At 44.1% G+C, this 22,628-nt stretch overlaps 1 protein-coding gene across 1 annotated transcript in view; it reads right to left on the bottom strand.

The window, feature by feature from the left end:
* Positions 1-15,656: 15,656 nt before the first annotated feature.
* Positions 15,657-22,628, bottom strand: part of ACAP2 (ArfGAP with coiled-coil, ankyrin repeat and PH domains 2) — a 121,157-nt gene continuing 114,185 nt past the window's right edge. Inside the window, exon 23 of the mRNA XM_040428326.1 lies at positions 15,657-18,557. Coding sequence (XP_040284260.1) covers positions 18,478-18,557 — 80 coding nt within the window. The 3' untranslated portion in view covers positions 15,657-18,477. The remainder of the gene's footprint in view (positions 18,558-22,628) is intronic.

Raw genomic sequence — 22,628 nt, 5'->3', positions numbered from 1 at the left:
TTTCTGAGCACCTGTCATGTTTCCTGAGGTTCTACAATGGCCAGACAGTACAAACACCCCACAAATGACCCCATTTAGGAAAGTAGACACCCTAAGGTATTCGCTGATGGGCATAGTGAGTTCATAGAACTTTTTATTTTTTGTCACAAGTTAGCGGAAAATGATGATTTTTTTTTTTTCTTACAAAGTCTCATATTCCACTAACTTGTGACAAAAAATAAAAACTTCCATGAACTCACTATGCCCATCATGAAATACCTTGGGGTGTCTTCTTTCCAAAATGGGGTCACTTGTGGGGTAGTTATACTGCCCTGGCATTTTAGGGGCCCAAATGCGTGCAAAGTAATTTGAAATCAAAATCTGTAAAGAATGGCCGGTGAAATCCGAAAGGTGCTCTTTGGAATGTGGGCCCCTTTGCCCACCTAGGCTGCAAAAAAGTGTCACACATGTGGAATTGCCGTACTCAGGAGAAGTTGGGCAATGTTTTTTGGGGTGTCATTTTACATATACCCATGCTGGGTGAGATAAATATCTCGGCAAAAGACAACTTTTCCCATTTTTTATACAAAGTTGGCATTTGACCAAGATATTTATCTCACTCAGCATGGGTATATGTAAAATGACACCCCAAAACACATTGCCCAACTTCTCCTGAGTACGGCGATACCAGATGTGTGACACTTTTTTGCAGCCTAGATGCGCAAAGGGGCCCACATTCCTTTTATGAGGGCATTTTTAGACATTTGGATCCCAGACTTCTTCACACGCTTTAGGGCCCCTAAAATGCCGGGGCAGTATAAATACCCCACATGTGATCCCATTTTGGAAAGAAGACACCCCAAGGTATTCAATGAGGGGCATGGCGAGTTCATAGAAATTTTTTTTTTTTGGCACAAGTTAGCGGAAATTGATTTATTTATTTTTTTCTCACAAAGTCTCCCTTTCCGCTAACTTGGGACAAAAATTTCAATCTTTCATGGATTCAATATGCCCCTCAGCGAATACCTTGGGGTGTCTTCTTTTCGAAATAGGGGTCACATGTGGGGTATTTATACTGCCCTGGCATTCTAGGGGCCCTAAAGCGTGAGAAGAAGTCTGGAATATAAATGTCTAAAAAATTTTACGCATTTGGATTCCGTGAGGGGTATGGGGAGTTCATGTGAGATTTTATTTTTTGACACAAGTTAGTCGAACATGAGACTTTGTAAGAAAAAAATAATAATTTCCGCTAACTTGGACCAAAAAAAATGTCTGAATGGAGCCTTACAGGGGGGTGATCAATGACAGGGGGTGATCAGGGAGTCTATATGGGGTGATCACCCCCCTGTCATTGATCACCCCCCTATAAGGCTCCATTCAGATGTCTGTATGTGTTTTGCGGATCCGATCCATGTATCCGTGGATCCGTAAAAAACATACGGACATCTGAATGCAGCCTTACAGGGGGGTGATCAATGACAGGGGGGTGATCAGGGAGTCTATATGGGGTGATCACCCCCCTGTAAGGCTCCATTCAGACGTCCGTATGTGTTTTTCGGATCCGATCCATGTATCAGTGGATCCGTAAAAATCATACGGACATCTGAATGGAGCCTTACAAGGGGGTGATCAATGACAGGGGGGTGATCAGGGAGTCTATATGGGGTGATCACCCCCCTGTAAGGCTCCATTCAGATGTCTGTATGTGTTTTGCGGATCCGATCCATGTATCCGTGGATCCGTAAAAAACACACGGACATCTGAATGCAGCCTTACAGGGGGGTGATCAATGACAGGGGGGTGATCAATGACAGGGGGTGATCAGGGAGTCTATATGGGGTGATCACCCCCGTCATTGATCACCCCCCTATAAGGCTCCATTCAGATGTCCGTATGTGTTTTGCGGATCCGATCCATGTATCCGTGGATCCGTAAAAAACATACGGACATCTGAATGCAGCCTTACAAGGGGGTGATCAATGACAGGGGGGTGATCAGGGAGTCTATATGAGGTGATCACCCGCCTGTCATTGATCACCCCCCTATAAGGCTCCATTCAGATGTCCGTATGTGTTTTGCGGATCCGATCCATGTATCCGTGGATCCGTAAAAAACATACGGACATCTGAATGCAGCCTTACAGGGGGGTGATCAATGACAGGGGGGTGATCAGGGAGTCTATATGGGGTGATCACCCCCCTGTAAGGCTCCATTCAGACGTCTGTATGTGTTTTGCGGATCCGATCCATGTATCCGTGGATCCGTAAAAAACATACTGACATCTGAATGCAGCCTTACAGGGGGGTGATCAATGACAGGAGGGTGATCAATGACAGGGGGGTGATCAGGTAGTCTATATGGGGTGATCAGGGGTTAATAAGGGGTTAATAAATGACAGGGGGGTGCAGTGTAGTGTGGTGCTACTTATTACTGAGCTACCTGTGTCCTCTGGTGGTCGATCCAAACAAAAGGGACCACCAGAGGACCAGGTAGCAGGTATATTAGACGCTGTTATCAAAACAGCGTCTAATATACCTGTTAGGGGTTAAAAAAATCGCATCTTCAGCCTGCCAGCGAACGATCGCCGCTGGCAGGCTGGAGATCCACTCGCTTACCTTCCGATTCTGTGAACGCGCGCGCCTGTGTGCGCGCATTCACAGGAAATCTTGCGTCTCGCGAGATGACGCATATATGCGTGACTCTGCGCAGGGCTGCCGCCTCCGGAACGCGATCCTGCGTTAGGCGGTCCGGAGGCGGTTAAGGACCGGGCTCATTTTCACCTTAAGGACCAGGCAATCTTTTGCAAATCTGACCAGTGTCACTTTATGTGTGAATAACTTTAAAACGCTTTTACTTATCCAGGCCATTCTGAGATTGTTTTTTCGTCACATGTTGTACTTCATGACACTGGTAAAATGGTGTAAAAAAAATGCATTTTTATTTATAAAAAAAAAATAATATTTACCCAAAATTTTGAAAAATTTGCAAATTTCCAAGTTTCAATTTCTCTACTTCTATAATACATAGTAATACCTCCAAAAATAGTTATTAATTTACATTCCTCATATGTCTACTTCATGTTTGGATCATTTTGGGAATGCCATTTTATTTTTTGGGGACGTTACAAGGCTTAGAAGTTTAGAAGCAAATCTTGAAATTTTTCAGAAATTTTCCAAAACCCATTTTTTAAAGGACCAGTTCAGGTCTGAAGTCACTTTGTGAGTCTTACATAATAGAAACCACTGAAAAATGACCCCATTTTGGAAACTACACCCCTCCAGGTATTCAAAACAGATTTTACTAACTTTGTTAACCCTTTAGGTGTTCCACAAGAGTTATTGGCAAATGGAGAGGAAATTTCAGAATTCAATTTTTTTTGCAAATTTTCCATTTTAATCCATTTTTTTCCAGTAACAAAGCAAGGGTTAACAGCCAAACTAAACAAAATATTTATTGCCCCGATTCTGTAGTTTATAGAAACACCCCATATGTGGTCGTAAACTACTGTACGGGCACACAGCAGGGCGCAGAACGAAAGGAACACCATATAGTTTCTGAAAATTTTATTGACAAGTGAAAGTAATTAAACAATTAACAAGACCCTCCCACCCCAATAAAGAGGGGGATCAACCCCAGTCACCTTGTGTTTTTTTCTGTCCTTCGGACAGGTCCAGACGGGTGGAGGTCCCCCCTTCCTTCCTGGGGGGACCCCTGTTCTATCTTTATGCAGGCTTTAACCCCTGTTGGGGTCAGTTTGCTGTCTCCTGCAGTGTGCAGGGTGATTTTTTTAGCCACGCTACTGTGCGGTACCTTTTTTCTTCTCTGCGGAGAGTCAGTGCGGTGGGGCCGGGGCTCCCTCAGGTGTACACGCGCTGCCGATCCTCTGGTAGTGCGCTTGTGTCTGGTTTCGGCGGCCCCGCGTTGTTCCGGTGGGCGCCGCCATATTGGGAGTGACGTCACTTCCTCTCTTCCACTTCCTCCCGGTCACAGTTGTCTTTCCTTATATTATATTACATTATAATATAGCTTTTCCGTTTCTCGCTCCCTGTGGCGATCTAACCTCCCCTAAATTAATTATATTTTTAAAAGTATTAGGGGGTTTAGTGCTAGCTCCACCCCCATATGGGCGGAGCCTACTTATGGCGCCAGGCAGGCTATTTAAAGCCGGTTTCAAGGGTCAATCAGCCTCCTGGAGCGCAGTTGTATTTTACTCTGCTTATCTTTGCTTAAGCTGTATTGGATTCCTACTTTCAGCAGGTTCCTCTGTTCAGCTTGTGCTTATAATTACCCTTGCGGGTTTCTTTTGATTCTAGCATTTCGTGTTTTTTTCTGGGTAAAAGACCTTCTTGCTTGGAATTTCCTTTCCTCCTCCTAACGCAACAGTTAATTCTGTTTCTCTTTTTGGCAGCCATGTCGTCTACCGGGGACGGGGATCGGGATCCTGGCAGGAAGAATCCTGGCAAGAGGTGCTTCAGTGCCACAACTGCCAGATTGTCCTGGAGGACAACTATGCGTATTCCCGATGTCCACCCTGTAAGGCGAAGCTTCTTCCCCAGCATGAACCTACGGTTCATGATGTTGTAGACTGGGTGAAGGGTTATATGGAGTCTAACATGAGTCAAGTTAACTCCTCCATTGAGGAGCTGAAGCAGGCTCTTATATCCAAGCGTCGGAGACCTTCCTCTCCTCATCGGGCCATGGAGGTGTCGGGTCAGGATACCAGAGACGGATCCATCTCCTCTTCTTCCGAGGCTGAAGACGGTTTCGCCTAATTATTTCCTCCCGAAAATGCCCAGAGGCTGCTGAGATCCATCCGGTCGGGGGACCAGGATGTTGATCAGGGTGAAGCCTCAACATCCGCCTCTAAGGGGCCTAGGGCCTTCAAAGCAGACGCTTCCCTCCTATCTCTAATCAAGACGGAGTGGAAGAAACCGGAAAAGGGTCCCGTGTTGACCAAAAGGTTCAAGTCGGTCTTCCCGATAAAAGCAGATCAGTTGTCTTTGTGGGGGCCAGTTCCAAAAGTGGACATGGCTATTTCTAAGTTGTCCAAGAGGACTATAGTACCTTCGGACGACGGTTCAAGTCTCCAGTATCCGATGGACAGGAAGGATGATTGCGTCTTTAGGCGTGTTTACTTCTCGGCTTCGGCTTCTGCCTCTGTCGCTATTGCGTCTTCTGAAGTGGCAAACTTCCTTAAAACCAGGTTCGCCCAGATTCAGTCTGACCTGGACCAGGGGTTCTCTAGGGATGACATTTTGGCCTCTTGTAAGACGGCCGGCCTAGCCATTGATTTTTTTTGTGAATCAGCTCCACAACAACTAAAATTGGCTTCCAAGTCGATGGCGCTCTCTACCGCGGGCAGGCGCCGGCTTTGGCTAAAACCCTGGAAGGTGGATACTACTTCCAAACACAATCTTTGCGCCATGGCGTATGAACCTGGCACTGTTTGGAACAGAGCTTGACCAAATAATGGAGGGACTGTCGGACAAGAAGGGCAAATCCCTTCCCCAACAGTCCTTTCGGGTCGGGGCAAGAGGTATGGGTCCGGTTCGGGACCTCAGCCTAAAGCCCAAAAAGATTGGGGCTCCTGTAGAGGGGTAAGATCCTCCAGAGTCTCTAAGCCCCCCAAGAAGTCCTCAACGCTCTGATTGCGGGCCTCCTCGAGGCTCTTGGTACCTTGCTGGTCTGACTGGATTTCCAGAACTCCCTGCTCCCCATATTCCCGTAGGCAGTCGCCTACAACATTTTCTAGAGTCTTGGCAGACTCATATCCAAGACCCGTGGGTTCTCCGTATTATATCTCAGGGATACCTGGTAGACTTGGACAGTCCCCCCTTAGATAAGTTTGTTCAAACAAAATTGCTTCCATCCAGCAAACAGAGAATTCTGAAGAACTACGTTCTGGAGTATCTTCGGAAAGGGGCACTAGAGGAGGTGCCTCTTCAAGATCAGGGAGCAGGTATCTATTCCCCAGTTTTTCTGGTACCCAAGGTGACCGGAGACTGGTGGATGATCATAGATCTGAGATACTTCAATCAGTTCATCAGACACAAGCATTTCCGGATGGAAACTATCCAGTCAGTGACCAATCTTCTCTTGCCAGGGGATTTCCTGGCAACCTTGGACCTCAAGGATGCCTACCTCCATATTCCCATCCATCCTGGGTCCAGAAGATTCTTAAGGATCGCGGTGCAAATCAGGGGAGTCCTAAAACACTTTCAGTTTGTGGCCCTCCCGTTTGGAATTTCTTCGGCCCCACACACATTTACCAAGGTGGTGGTTTCCGTGGTGGCAGCTCTAAGATATCAGGGTCTGAGCATAATTCATTATTTGGACGACTAGCTCTTCAGAGCCCCTTCCCAAGCGATCCCAACACATTCAGCGGGCTGTAGCCTTCCTCCACCAGTTAGGATGGATAATCAACTGGGACAAGTCCCAGCTCCTACCAGCTACCTCAGTGAAGTTCCTGGGATTCCTGGTGGATTCAGTGGAAATGACTATTCATCTTACTCCCGAAAGAAGGGCATCTGTTCAGAATTCAGCCCGCTCTCTCTCAGTACCTCGGAAGGTAACCATTCGTACTTTGATGAGAATGTTGGGACTAATGTCATCAACCTCAGAAGCGGTTCCTTGGGCATTATGGCATCTACGTCTGCTACAATTGGAGGTACTAGCCAAGTGGAATCACAGTCTGTTGGGACTAAACTCTGTGCACTCCCTGTCTTATCGTGCCCGGTCCTCCCTAAGATGGTGGACCCATCTCGAGGACGGCAAGTCCCTGATCCAACCCTCATAGATCATACTTACCACAGATGCATCCCTAGTAGGCTGGGGAGTACATCAAGACAGTCCAAGGACACCTCAGGAGAAGTTATCATCGAATCTCCTAGAAATCAGGGCGATCAAGCAAGCCCTTTTTCATTTCGCTCCCTCCATTCAAGGCAAAGCGCTGAGGGTACAGTCAGACAGCATGACCGCTGTAATGTACATCAACAAGCAGGGAGGCACAAAGTCACAAAGTCTCCTAAAAGAGATAGGTGTGATATTGAACCTCACCCACTTATACTTATCAGCCGTCCACATTGGAGTTTACAATATGATAGCAGATCGCCTGAGCCGAGGTGTTCCAACCGGGGAGTGGTCTCTCCATCCAGACATCTTCACGCAGATAACGCTCATGTGGGGTATGCCAGAGATCGATCTCATGGCAACGAGGTTCAACACCAAGGTGGAGAGGTATTGCTCCCTTTACAGGGAGGACAACCCGGTGGCAATAGATCCCATGGAGGTTCGGGCTGGCCTATATCTTCCCTCCAATTTCCTTGATTCCGAGGGTATTGATGAAAATCAGGCAGGACCAAGCATCAGTCATCGCCATCATTCCATACTGGCTGAAAAGAGCTTGGTTTACCCAACTCATTCAAATGAGTCGGGAGCAATTTTGAAAACCTCCCCCAGACAGAGTTCTGGTGTCGGGGGGGACACTCAGACCTCCTTAAACCTTACAGCCTGGAGGTTGATCAGTCCCTTCCAAGAATAGACGGGCTATTGGGGTCTGTCTTGAGAACCCTAGAGCACTCCAGATCTGAGGCTACCAACAGATCTTATTCAAGAATTTGGAAGATTTTTCTCAACTTGGTGTTCCAGTCGTCAACTGTCAGCCACTGATGTATCCATACCTACCATCCTACAGTTCCTGCAGGATGGTCTGGATAAAGGGTTGTCACCTTCGACCCTCAGAGTGCAAACTTCTGTGATCTCTGCCTGTCTCAACAGGTCCATTTCTCAAGAACCCCTTATCAAGAGGTTCCTTAGGGGAGCTTCAAGGTTAAAGCCTACGATATCTAAACCTATCCCGGTATGGGATTTAACGGTTGTGCTCAGGGGGTTATCATCTCCCCCCTTTGAGCCCTTAGAGGAGGTGAAGCTCAAGTTTCTAACCTGGAAAATTACTTTTTTATTAGCTATCACTTCTGCAAAACGAGTTGGGGAACTCCAAGCTTTTTCTGCTTTTGAGCCATACACCAAGTTCCTGCAAGACCAGGTGCTGCTCAAGTTTTTACCTACACTTATTCCAAAGGTGCCGACGTTCAGCAACATCAACCAGGTGATTTCTCTTCCAGTTTTGGCTCCTCTCCCCTCCTCAGAAGAAAGGGGGATCCATACCCTCGACGTTTCGAGAGGTCTCAGGATTTACCTGAAGTGGTCCAAGGTATTTAGGAAGGATGAAAACCTCCTTATCCTTTTTTCCGGTACCCACAAAAGGTAGGAAAGCCTCTAAACCCTCCATCAGTCGAAGGATCGAAGAGGCTATTCGGGAGTCTTCTGTGGCTCAAGGTTCGGAGCCACCCGAGTTTGTGAAGGCCCACTCCACTCGAGCGGTGGCTACTTCCTTTGCAGAAAGAAGCTCGATTCCGCTGGAGGTCACCTGTAAGTCGGTTCCTTTGAATACTCACTCCACTTTTATCTCACACTATAGAGTGGATTCTAGGATAGATAGCTATTCCTCATTTGGCCGGACAGTATTATCTTCCGCCAGGCATGAGAGCCCTCCCATGGAGGTTTCTACTTGCTAATCCCCATCTGCGCCACTGATTAGAACATAAGGGAATCGTTAATTTCTAACGATAATTTGTTTTCCCTTAGTCCTAACAGTGGCACACAAGTATCCCCCTCCCCCTTAGTTATACTTTAGTGATGCCCTTTTATTCTGCTTGTAACTACACAAGGGAACTAGGGTTGATCCCCCTCTTTATTGGGGTGGGAGGGTCTTGTCAATTGTTTAATTACTTTAACTTGTCAATAAAATTTCCACCTGTCCTAACCAGCCCACGGGGGCACAATACCCCATCTGTGCCACTGTTAGGACTAAGGGAAAACAAATTATCGTTAGAAATTAACGATTTTTTGGCAAATTTTCCATTTGAATCCATTTTTTCCAGTGACAAAGCAAGGGTTAACAGCCAAACTAAACTCAATATTTATTGCCTCGATTCTGTAGTTTATAGAAACACCCCATATGTGGTCGTAAACTACTGTACGGGCACACGGCAGGGCGCAGAAGGAAAGGAACACCATATAGTTTCTGGAAGGCAGATTTTGCTGGACTGGTTTATTTACACCATGTCCCATTTGAAGCCCCCCTGATGCACCCCTAGAGTAGAAACTCCACAAAAGTGACCCATTTTGGAAACCATGGGATAAGGTGGCAGTTTAGTTGGGACTATTTTTAGTGTACATATGATTTTTGGTTGCTCTATATTACATTTTTGTGAGGCAAGGATACAAAAAATTTTAATTCTAAAATTTCATCTCCATTTGCCAATAACTCTTGTGGAACACCTAAAGGGTTAACAAAGTTTGTAAAATCAGTTTTGAATACCTTGAGGGGTGTAGTTTCTTAGATGGGGTCTATTTTATGGAGTTTCTACTCTAGGGGTGCATCAAGGGAGCTTCAAATGGGACACTGTCAAAAAACAAAACAAAAAAACAGTCCAGCAAAATCTGCGTTCCAAAAACCATATGGCACTCCTTTCCTTTCTTTTGTCACCTTACATCACAAAAAGTGTAATAGCAAGCGATGAAAACGTCATATGCACCCCAAAATAGTGCCAATAAAACCGTCCTCTCATCCCACAAAAAATGAGCCCCTACTTAAGACAATCAGCTAAAAATGAAAAAAAAAAAAAAAAAAAGACTCTCAGACTATGGAGATACTAAAATGTTTTTTTTTTGTTTAAAAAAAGGATATTATAGTGTAAAACCTAAATACATTTTAAAAAGTAGACATATTAGTTATTGCTGTGTCCGTAAGAATCTGCTCTATCAAAATAATACATGACCTAACCCCTCAGATGAACGGACAGTCAAAAAAATAAAAATAAAAACCGTGCTAAAAAAATCTTTTTTTACACAGTTTTTATTTTATTTTTTTGACTGTTCATCTGAGGGGTTAGGTCATGGGAGTTATATATATATATATTTTTTTTTGGGCGATTGTCAGTGGCTAAATAGAATTAAAATTGGGGAAGGGGATTATAAATGTAGTACTCCATGGAAGTGTAGTACGCACTGAAGCAACTGTCAATGCAGAGGCCCAGATGATGGGGGCACGTGTCACACTGAGTGGTGGTGTCCTTCCGTATCCGCCTCCTGTGACACACTGCACTTTTTTTGGGACCGTCCCTTCTTTCCAGTATGGGGGACCACACCTGGAAAGTGTTGGCCAGGGACGATCCGGGCGCCTCCAGTTCCCGAGGTATTCCGGCCTGCTCTTTCCCGGTCAGAAAAGATCAGGGCCTTGAGGACTGCCTCATAGAACTGCAGGAATTTCCCTGTGTTGCCAGCGCTCCGGGACAGCACAAAAGAGTTGTAAAAGGCAACCTGTACCAAGTAGACCGCATCTTTTTTGTACCATGCCCGGGTTTTGCGCATGGCGTTATATGGCTTGAGGACTTGATCAGAGAGATCAACTCCTCCCATATACAGATTGTAGTTGACGATACAATCGGGCTTGAGGATCGTTGCCGCGGTACCTCGCACAGGGACAGGAGTGATGCCGTTACCGTGAATTGTGGACAGTACAAGGACATTCCTCTTGTCCTTATATCTTTTTTTTAAATCAGATAATTTTTATTAGCGATTTTCAATACAATGAATGCAAACACACCCAAACCCCCCCTCCCTTCCCACCCCTCCAACATTCCCCTTCAAGGCAAGAGCAATATACCAAAGTTCCAATATATTGAAAAGCTCAGTTCGTTTCGTAGACTAAACCATTACACAATGCTCGATACAGGGTAATGCGACGTTGCATATATACAAAAGCACCTGGGCAATTATTTACTCATCCATGTGTATAACTTTACACATGTGATACCTTATAGGTATACCTTTTAGACACCTCCTAGAATAGGATTTTATCCATACCTTCCCAGACTCATTCCGCATTCACCATTTAACCCTCCACTTCCAAACCTACTCATACACTCATACCCTCTCTCACACTTGGATATTGTAATGTTGAATCCAGAGTGACAAAATTTTTTCTCTTGTCCGTATATCTGACCAGCAACAGGTTTCCACTGGTAAGGGCACGGGTCTCACCCCTGGGGATAGGTACCTGGAGAGGGTGGGTAGGGAGGCCGCGTTGATTTTTCCACACGGTCCCACAAGCGGACGTGGATCTGGCGGCAAGGGACTGGAACAAGGGGATACTGGTATAAAAGTTATCCACGTACAGGTGGTAACCCTTATCTAGCAGTGGGTGCATAAGGTCCCATACAAGTTTCCCGCTAACACCCAGAGTGGGGGGGTACATTCTGGGGGTTGAATACGGGAATCTCGCCCCTCGTACACACAAAACTTGTAAGTGTACCCTGAGGTACTCTCACAAAGTTTGTACAGCTTCACGCCATACCTCGCCCGCTTAGAGGGAACATACTGGCGGAAAATGAGTCTCCCCTTGAAAGCAATGAGAGACTCATTAACAGCGACCTCCCTTCCAGGTACATAGGCCTCCAAAAATTTGGCCCCGAAGTGATCGATGACTGGCCTGATTTTGTACAGGCGGTCATAGGAAGGATCACCTCGGGAGGGGACATGCCTGCATTATCTGCATAATGCAGGCATTTCCGGATTGCCTCAAAACGGGAACGTGTCATGGCCATACAGTAGAGTGGGGTCTGGTAGAAGACGTTCCCACTCCAGTACTGCCTGACACTGGGTTTTTTGACTAGGCCCATGTGCAGCACGAGGCCCCAAAACGTCCTCATCTCGGCTGCACTGACCTAGCCAAAAAGAAGCCCGCGTGTTGAGCAATAAACTGTTGGGCGAACAAGTTCGTTTGCTCCACCATCAGATTCACAAAGTGGTCACTGGAAAAAAAAACTAAAATAGTAATATTCAGTGAAGCCCACTGTGGGAATCTGGATTCCTGATTGGCCAACAAAATCAGGAATCACGGGCTCAAAATCCTCTGGGGTACACCATGCAAGTTCACCGGTAGGGGGCTCAGGTGGACTTATCTGGTGGGCCGGAAAACTAGTACGAGCCCCAGAGTCCCTGCCATGGGGGTCCCCTTGCTCCGCCTGGCGGCGTCTCCGCCGCCTTGGGGGCTCATCATCATCACTAGATGATGAGGAGGACGCAGTTGACAAGAGGAAAGTGGGGTCATCCTCATCCTCACTGGGGCTCTTGGAGTCAAGCAGGGCGTATGCCTCATCGCCCGGGAACGTCTGGCAGGCCATAGGGGAGTGTGTGTGTGTGGAAAACTTTATTTAGTGTGTGTGTGAGGGCACAGGTGTTCGCGTACTTACCCTAAACCTAACAAAAAAAAAAAAAACACTAAATAAAAAAAAGCCCAAAAAAGTGAAAAAAAAAGAAAAAGATTCAAACTCGCTGATCAGCAGTCCGAAGCTGATCAGCGTTGAAGTGGGCGATGCGCTAACAGTGGCCGGCCACTAAGAGTGCCGGCCACAGTCAGTGCACGCACACAAAAAAAAAAAAAAAGGGCTTGCGCTCCAAAAAAATGTGTGTGTGGGGGCGGGGGCAAGCTGCAGCACCCCTGGGGGGGGGTCTTGGGTCACACAGCTGAGTGTGCTGTGGACCCCAGACACCCGATCAGGGTTAAGGGCTCATGGTGTGCTAAAAATACATAAGCTGTATCCTTGTACAGCAGATGTATCCTTGGATTTTAAAGCTGGATTTTATCCCTTTATACCTGATGCCGAGTATACACTTTCCAGATTTATTGAAGTGAGACCCATGCACAAAGTGAAAAAAAACTCATTGAGATGGATTGCCTATTTTTAGCCTGTAGGCCCACCCTTCATGCACTTTTGGGAGTGGCGCCCGTGGCATTCACGGTCAATTTTTACTGCACTCCATAGATTAAAATCAGGCAAGTTCAGAAGGCCAGGGACCTGCACCGTACCCTGTCCCACATGTATCAATTGTCAAGCAAGCTTCCTTAGGGGGGTTTGAGCCCTAGTAAGAAGACTTAACTAGTGGCACACTTGTGTAAGAGCACTGTGCAGGTCCCTTGCCTTCTCACTATTTCTCCCATGGATCTGGTGTCAGGCATTGAATGTCATATTTAGCTTCTCACCCTTTATTTCAGTTTTTTTTTACATATTTGGTCAACAATATATATTTTTGATACATAGGTCCTGTTATGTTATTATTTTTTTTTACATACTGTTACATCTTTAATAGGAACATTGTGATTATTTGTCATGGTCAGGGCTGTCAGTATTATTGAGGGTATTTTTTGCATTTTAGTGGTGGTGCTTACTAAGCACCTTATCACAGTATTTCTAAATGCTTTTAATGTTTGTTTTTTGGCTACAAAAAAACGATATTACTTTGTATAGTTTTGGAGTTGCAACTGCTTATATGGTCTTGCTTTGTTTCTTGATTCTAAGTGTGAATTTCGAGCCACTGCTCTTGCACTCCTTTTCTTTGAGTGTGCCCTTTTTTTCTTTATTGTCTAACGGAAGCCATTCATTTAAAATGGATTGTCCAGGTCTAATTTGCAACTAATCTTCCAGTTCTCTACAGCATTTCAATGTCTTACTTCTTTATTCCAAAGGCAGTCTTGATGGACACTGCATAATAAAACCTGTAGCACATGCAACTGTTAGCAAATAGTATATAGCAAGCCATACTGCGGGTTATTCCATCAGACACCGTAAATTTTTTCCTTTTTTTTTTCTTTTATTGAAATTGCATATTGTTCTGATCTTGCAGTGTACAAATTATTCAATCAAGTATTTACAATTGTTACATAATGTACATTTACACTGACATAAGTCCTCTATCTTTTGAGTGAACAAAAATAAAGCTACATTCAAGTTTAACTTACAAAAATGATTACAATAAAACTAGATATGTTTGACATTCATCATAGCACATTGCCTGGAAGGAATATTGCAATACAAAAACCGGTGTCCACCAACCAAAAGCTCAAAATTTATCGTTATAAAAAAATATTGCACTTAGAACAGAGTACAGGTAGGAAGGACATGGAAGGTGAAAAGTGAGAATCAACACATAATTCACCTAAATAGTAATGTTGCTGTAGCGTATTCTCAGGTCCCTTAGAGGCCATACAGACTTATTTGTCAGACTGGTCTGACAACTGAGCCATGAATAAGGGCATATTTAGCACTACAAACAGTAAGAAGCCTTGAATATAAATCAATAGATTTATAAGAGGGACTTTCTTATAGAAAGACAAAGGATTGGATTCTCACTGCATCATCTTCACATGGTACACAGATGTCTCACCTAGAGTCAGTGGTGAAGGATCTGACAATGTTTCGTAGACTTTACTCAGTGACACAGGCTCAACATAAGAGACTCCGGCTTCTTTCACACTAGCGTTAGGCTTGTCCGGCAGGGGAACAGCCCGCCGGATCCGTACTAACTCTTGCACACGTGTGCTGCCAGAAGTCCGTCCCGGCCCCATTCATTATAATGGGGACGGACGGGAGACGCGGCCGCAGCACGGCAAACAGGCCGAGAGGTGGCCGGACAAAAAACGCAGCGTACTGGACAACCTAACGCTAGTGTAAAAGAAGCATTAGGCTGTGTTCACAGTTGTGTTGGAGGTTCTGTTAGGTGCCTCTGTCGTAGATTCCATCATATTTGATGGGAAGAATAGTCCCATCAAAATGATGGACATGCAATGGACCCCATTATCCATATAAGTCAATTAGGTTCCTCAGTGGGTGTCAGCCTCTGTTTGTTTTTGACAGAAGTCATAATGGAAATATGAACACTGCCTTACCTAAGGAAAACAAATGTCCCCACGTTTGGAGTTAAAAATTATGAGCAATCTGCAGAACGATATTTACTTTCCTCCCGGACCTAGTCTACACATTTCCAACAGCTATAAAAATCCAACCCATCAGTTAAACTTATCCACAGATATCTGCCAGTACCTCTCATGGCACCATCAGGCATGGTCTCCATTGGTCTTTTCAGCCAACAGAAATCTCCAGGTTATTGCCAGCTTTACAATTTCTTATGGGGATGCAATGGAAGCGCTCACTAGTATGCATCGGGTGCCAGGAGCAGGGAAGAAGCGCAGCAAGTGCTTCCGATACTCACCCTCCCTGGTCTTCTTTGATGGGGCCCGCGCTGCACTGTCCTGACCCCGCACAGCGTCAGGACGTAGTGCATGCACTATGACCTGACGCTGCACACTGTCAGGTGACAGTGCAGCGCGGGCCGGAGAACACAGGGGAGTGCGACACCGGACCCGGAGATGAAGAGGAGCTGCGGCGCAGGAGAGGTGAGGAGTTTTTTTTATTTTATTCATCGGAGGTCTGATAGTGGTTAAATAAATAGTCTAATCTGAGGTCTGATAGGGGTTAATTAAAGTCTGATCTGAGGTCTGATAGGGGTTAATTAAAGTCTGATCTAAGGTCTGATAGGGGTTAAATAAAGTCCGATCTGAGGTCTGATAGGGGTTAATAAAGTCAGTGAGAAGGGGGGGGGATGGTGTGGAAATTGGCATTTGGCACTAGTATATTATAAATGTAAATTATAAATTGACTACCAACTAAGGGCTTTATTAATTTATAACTTACCGTACATTTATAATATACTAGTGCCAAATGCAAAATTTCCACCACCTCAGTGACTACCAACTAATATAATATATATTATAATATATAAAATATCGATATAAATTATCGGCTATCGGCCTGAAAGTTCACAGATTATCGGTATCGGTCCTAAAAAATGAATATCGGTCGATCCCTAGTTATAACGCCTTGCCTATGCCACTAATACTATCAGCTCATCAGCTTATCAATAACTATCAACTGCTTGCAACAAAGTAAAAAGATCACTGGTACAAACAAAAAAATGTAAGCTAATAATTCAGGTCAACTGAAATTATATTAAAGGGGTTATCCAATTTCCAGAAATAACCCCCCCCCCCCCCCCCCATGTGCTGGGCCCCTCACCAGTTATATACTTACCCCGCTCGCATATGTTGTGTTCCTTAGAATCAGGTCACCTTTTTATTACAATAATTATTATTTTATTTTGTATTTTTTTTTGAATGTTCAGCTAAATTATCTCCTTTACTTTTTTGTTAACTTTCATAATATGTTCAAATCTTAATAACTAAAGACTGGAGCTTAAAGGGGTTGTCTGCTTTTTACTATTGGTAATCTATCCTCCGGATACGTCATAAATATCAGATCGGCAGGGTAACAATCAGCTGTTTGAAGAGAAAGTACCGCTGCAGCAATATCAGAGGCAAGCAGTGTAATTACAACTATGGCGTCCCCATTCAATTCTATAGGATGGCTCCTGACCAAGTGAATAGGACGGAGCAGTCCCATAAAAGTGAATGGGGACATCATACCTGTAATTACACTACTTGCCGCTGCAGTTGCTGCTGCGAGTAGGTAAACAGAGAAGAGCAGGCAGCACTCGTATAAGCGCTGCTTTCTCTTCAAATAGCTGATCGACAGGGGTGTCGGGTGTTGGACCTCTGCCAATCTGATACTGATGGCCTATCCTAAAAAGTAATAAGCGGACAAACCCTTTAAAGGCTGTAAATACCTCTGCAGTGGTTGTTTGTTCATTTGTTTCCTAAAGGCAAAAGTAAAAAAAATAAAATCCTACCACTTTGTGTAAGTCCTTCATCTAGCTGTTGGGTGCTGCTAAATCTATCAGAGCAATGCTTCCTTTTTTGACAGCTTCACTCTGCTCTCCCCCTCCCTTCTCTCAGTGTTAGAGACAGCAGCAGGGAGGGGGAGAAAGTTGTATGCGGCAGTGTGAAGGGGAGGGAAATCAACGACAACAGCTTACACAGGCTTCAGGTAGGGAGGAAAGCACATAGAAGGTAGTCTGCAAGGCTGTGTAATACATTCAGAGTGGACCACTGACGGAGAAATGAGAAATGTCTAAACTTAGGGACAGGTAGCAAACTGAATATCAGGGTGTCTGAAAACAAATTGCAGGTTGCAGACAAATATATATTTTTTATGTAACCAGATATCTAACTATTTACTGTTGATCAGGAGTGTATGTGACGTCTATGGTAGGACAGAACCTGCAACAGCCATTGTGATATAGATCAGGAAAAAATAACCCTCCCATAGGGCAGAATATCATTATATAAATCTAAAATGGCAGAACGGAAAAGGAGCGTATTTGGGAGAGAAAAACTCTTTAAAATGACTCGGTACTCTCCATCTGAGACTTCAATGTATTGTATAAAATACATACTTTCCCAATGAAGAATGGGTCCTCTTCTTTCCATGATTCCCTGTCACATTCGAATAACCTCCCAGTGCCATCAGTTTAACTGTCCGTGGATAATCAATGTAATTAAAATACATTTAATAAAACTACATGCTATGTACAACACTCTAACTCACAAAAATATCTATATAAAATGTGGTATACAGTATGGCTTTATCATACATTAGAAAGCTTTAAAACGTACTCCACCCTGCACTATATCAGATACAGCAACTTTGGAAACTGTGGTCCATTCAAATTTAATAGGCATCTACAGGCAGGAAGACAGATAATGGAGGCATATTTGTATTTAACAAATTTACAGTCTCTAATATAGGTCCACAAATGACAGAACTGAACAGCTGAGAAGGAAAGCTGGAGGTTATGTAAATGCATATTGCATCATTGTGTGAATATATCCGAGAACTAGTTTGATGACCGATTTTATAATACAGACATAATTGGACATGTAGCAAACACACACTGAATGTTTTAATTTCCTAAAATCGGTAGTATACTAATAGTGTATTTTGGTATATTACAATATGGCTTTAGTTTTGCCCTTTAACAGTAGATTAATGATAGTTGGAAAATGAAGATGACCAAGTAACATCTATAGTGTCAATCATGCCTTTCAAACTACCCATTAAAAAAGATGGGTATTCAATTTTAGACATGGATGTTAGGTTAACGGCAGCATGTCTTTGGCCAGCGGATAATGCTTTGTCTTCTTTTAGACTTCATATGTATAATTATGTTTAGATATATCTTCATCCAAAATGTCTGACTGTTCTAACAAGCTAGTGCAATGCTTTCGAAGAAGGTGCAGATTTCTTTACAACAAGGGGTATAACTGATCAAGCAGTAAGTCTATTGGTCCTCTTCATGTAGGGACTAGAAAACGCGGCAACACAGCCTTTGGTGGACCCTATATAGTGATAGCTATAAACAAGGCTGAATTCATATTTGTTCATATACTCAACACAAAGAAAATACCTACGAGATTTCTAAGGAGGCAGCCATCGATCACCAGGGATTTCGCAGGGCAGTAATACCTTCTCAGGTGGACACGTGGAATGCTAAACCCAGTTACCAAGGGCTGCAAACTACTGGTTTGTACATTTAAAGACTGGGCTAATAAATAGTTCTGCCATTGTGATTGAATACTCATATTAAAGGTGAAGTAAAACTCAAGTTGAATAAAATTCAAGACTTCTGTGAATCTGGCTGCTAAAAACGATTCAGTTTTTCAGGATTGTTGGACGCCATATGGGAAAAATCTCTGAATATATCTTGGTATGTTTCATCGCCTATAAAAAGAGACAAAGAAGATAAAATATAAATTGTATACAATACATTAACAGCATTATAGTCTGTTTCATTACCGAAAGTAAAATATCAACAGTTTTGTACCAAGATAAAAATTTGACTATGCAAAATATTTTGGGATAAGCGTCTGATTAGTGCAGGTCCAACTGCTGGGACCCAAACTGATCATGAAAATGGGGTCCCAGTTCTCCTGAATGAATGAAGAGGCAGTCAAGCAAGTGTGCGGCCACGCTGTACTTTGCTGTTTCTAGCAAATTTATCAAGAACAAATGGAGTGACGGCACACATGCGCAATCACCTCTTCATTAATATGTGGGCAAGCAGGACCCCCCCCATCCTTCGCATAATCGGTGGGCGTACCGTACTACCATGCAGTGTATAGTGAATGTTTTTATTTGGTACAAACCCCTTCAGATGAGGAAGGCACTTTATATGCCTCATGAGATATTATTACACATGTTGACGTTACAATGGGTCTTATTTTGTGCCAGACATGATGATAAAGACCATATACACTGCGTGCAGAATTATTAGGCAAATGAGTATTTTGACCACATCATCCTCTTTATGCATGTTGTCTTATTCCAAGCTGTATAGGCTCGAAAGCCTACTACCAATTAAGCATATTAGGTGATGTGCATCTCTGTAATGAGAAGGGGTGTGGTCTAATGACATCAACACCCTATATTAGGTGTGCATAATTATTAGGCAACTTCCTTTCCTTTGGCAAAATGGGTCAAAAGAAGGACTTGACAGGCTCAGAAAAGTCAAAAATAGTGAGATATCTTGCAGAGGGATGCAGCACTCTTAAAATTGCAAAGCTTCTGAAGCGTGATCATCGAACAATCAAGCGTTTCATTCAAAATAGTCAACAGGGTCGCAAGAAGCGTGTGGAAAAACCAAGGCGCAAAATAACTGCCCATGAACTGAGAAAAGTCAAGCGTGCAGCTGCCAAGATGCCACTTGCCACCAGTTTGGCCATATTTCAGAGATGCAACATCACTGGAGTGCCCAAAAGCACAAGGTGTGCAATACTCAGAGACATGGCCAAGGTAAGAAAGGCTGAAAGACGACCACCACTGAACAAGACACACAAGCTGAAACGTCAAGACTGGGCCAAGAAATATCTCAAGACTGATTTTTCTAAGGTTTTATGGACTGATGAAATGAGAGTGAGTCTTGATGGGCCAGATGGATGGGCCCGTGGCTGGATTGGTAAAGGGCAGAGAGCTCCAGTCCGACTCAGACGCCAGCAAGGTGGAGGTGGAGTACTGGTTTGGGCTGGTATCATCAAAGATGAGCTTGTGGGGCCTTTTTGGGTTGAGGATGGAGTCAAGCTCAACTGCCAGTCCTACTGCCAGTTTCTGGAAGACACCTTCTTCAAGCAGTGGTACAGGAAGAAGTCTGCATCCTTCAAAAAAAACATGATTTTCATGCAGGACAATGCTCCATCACACGCGTCCAAGTACTCCACAGCGTGGCTGGCAAGAAAGGGTATAAAAGAAGAAAATCTAATGACATGGCCTCCTTGTTCACCTGATCTGAACCCCATTGAGAACCTGTGGTCCATCATCAAATGTGAGATTTACAAGGAGGGAAAACAGTACACCTCTCTGAACAGTGTCTGGGACGCTGTGGTTGCTGCTGCACGCAATGTTGATGGTGAACAGATCAAAACACTGACAGAATCCATGGATGGCAGGCTTTTGAGTGTCCTTGCAAAGAAAGGTGGCTATATTGGTCACTGATTTGTTTTTGTTTTGTTTTTGAATGTCAGAAATGTATATTTGTGAATGTTGAGATGTTATATTGGTTTCACTGGTAAAAATAAATAATTGAAATGGGTATATATTTGTGTTTTGTAAAGTTGCCTAATAATTATGCACAGTAATAGTCACCTGCACACACAGATATCCCCCTAAAATAGCTAAAACTAAAAACAAACTAAAAACTACTTCCAAAAATATTCAGCTTTGATATTAATGAGTTTTTTGGGTTCATTGAGAACATGGTTGTTGTTCAATAATAAAATTAATCCTCAAAAATACAACTTGCCTAATAATTCTGCACTCCCTGTAGACCTTTTACATGCATGAGCGAAAAATGTGACTTACATACAAAGATCTATACTTGCAGTAAGACTCCGTGAATCCAGACAGATGACAAGAAAGAGAAAAAGCAGAGTATCCTGTATTTAAATATATCAAGAACAACTACTTGCTCAACAGGAAAAGTAAAGAAAAAAAAATGAAAAAATCTACAGGAGGGATGATGGTACATGAAAGCTGATTAAAATGTGTAAAAGGTGCACATCAGATACTGATTACTGTGGGTATGACCGCCACTGCAATCATTACCAGGTTTTACTCGCACATTGATATTTTTGGGCATCTACTGTACAGGGAACTAAATATGGCCCCATTCACTTGCATTAAGCTGTTCTGCACATCCCTGCCCAGGTTGCCGGGTTGATCACAATGTTATGGCATTACCTGGCAATATGCCAAAACATTTAAGAAATTAATAATTCTCCAATATTTCTCAAGTAATGTGGCGGGCATGGTATTACTTAAAAACTGCAGCACCAGAGGAATACCACATAAAGCCCCAAGAGCGATTCTGGCCTTAAAGGATTTGTCTGGCCCTGATGCTGGTGTCCTAACTAAAACCACTCGTCAGTCTGCGGTTCCACCACGGCTCTGTTCCCAGCTGCTTCCGATCCACACAGGAACAGGAAGCATCTTGGTCCCGTGACCACTGCAGCTGAAGATATGTCATAGCTGTGAATTGTTATTCAAGCCGTTATGACTGCTGAGACCTGTGACTGGCCACGGCGGCCATGGAACCAATACGCTTCCTGGTCCTGAGGGAAGAGGTGGCCAGGAATGGAGCAGCAGTAGGAATTGTGGACAGGTGGGTGTTGTTTTTTAATCATGTTACAGAGCGCAGGTTAGGACCCAGGGGTTGTCAGCTCCAAGGCCGGACAATCCTTTTAATCAAAGCCACTAAGGCTAATTTCACATATGCATTAAAAGTATCTGGCAGAGGAACAGTCTCTCGGAGTTCACAGTATGCCCCACTGGGTCTCATTGACTATAATAGGGTCCGAAGTGGATTCTGACAGTATTCAGCATGAGTGCCGGGTTTCCACCAGTGTATGCCCCAGTTTTTGTCTGGCCGAAACCCCAGACGCTCATGCCGGAAAGCTGCCGGATCCCATTATAGTAAATGGGCTCCAGCGGCGAATGGCAGTATCTGGTTAGGCCACATCCTGTGAACTCTGGCAGGCTGTTCTTTATCACATAAACAGGTAAAACTCAAAAAATTTGAATATTGCGCAAAAGTTCATTTATTTCAGTAACGCAACTTAAAAGGTGAAACTAATATACGAGATAGACTCATTACATGCAAAGTGAGATATTTCAAGCCTTTATTTGTTATAATTTGGATAATTATGGCTTACAGCTTATGAAACCCCAAAGTCACAATCTCTGAAAATTAGAATATTGTGAAAAGGTTCAATATTCTAGGCTCAAAGTGTCACACTCTAGTCAGCTGATTAATCCATAACACCTGCAAAGGGTTCCTGAGCCTTTAAATGGTCTCAGTCTGTTTCAGTAGGAATCACAATCATAGGAAAGACTGCTGACCTGACAGTTGTGCAGAAAACCATCAGTGACCCCCCTCCATAAGGACGGAAAGCCTCAAAAGGTAATTGCAAAAGAAGTTGGATGTTCGCAAAGTGCTGTATCAAAGCACATTAAAGGGGCATTTCCATCTCAGACAATGGGGGCATATCGCTAGGACCACTGCTGGGACCCGCATCTATAACGAGAACGGAGCGGGGAGAGCTGTGGCTGGAGGACCCCAGATTTCCCTGGGTCCGTCCACCACCAAGTGCTGCTCCCACAGAAGTGAATAGGAGCGTACCGCGCATGCACGACCCATGCTCCCATTCATTTCTATGGGGCCAATGGAAATAGCCAAGCCAGCGCTCTGCTAATTTCGGAGGCCCCATAGAAATGAATGGAGGGCGGCTGCGCATGCGCCCT

This window comes from Bufo bufo, chromosome 4, assembly GCF_905171765.1.
Source record: "Bufo bufo chromosome 4, aBufBuf1.1, whole genome shotgun sequence".
Taxonomy (NCBI): domain Eukaryota; kingdom Metazoa; phylum Chordata; class Amphibia; order Anura; family Bufonidae; genus Bufo; species Bufo bufo.
This window is presented reverse-complemented; position numbering and strand designations above follow the sequence as displayed.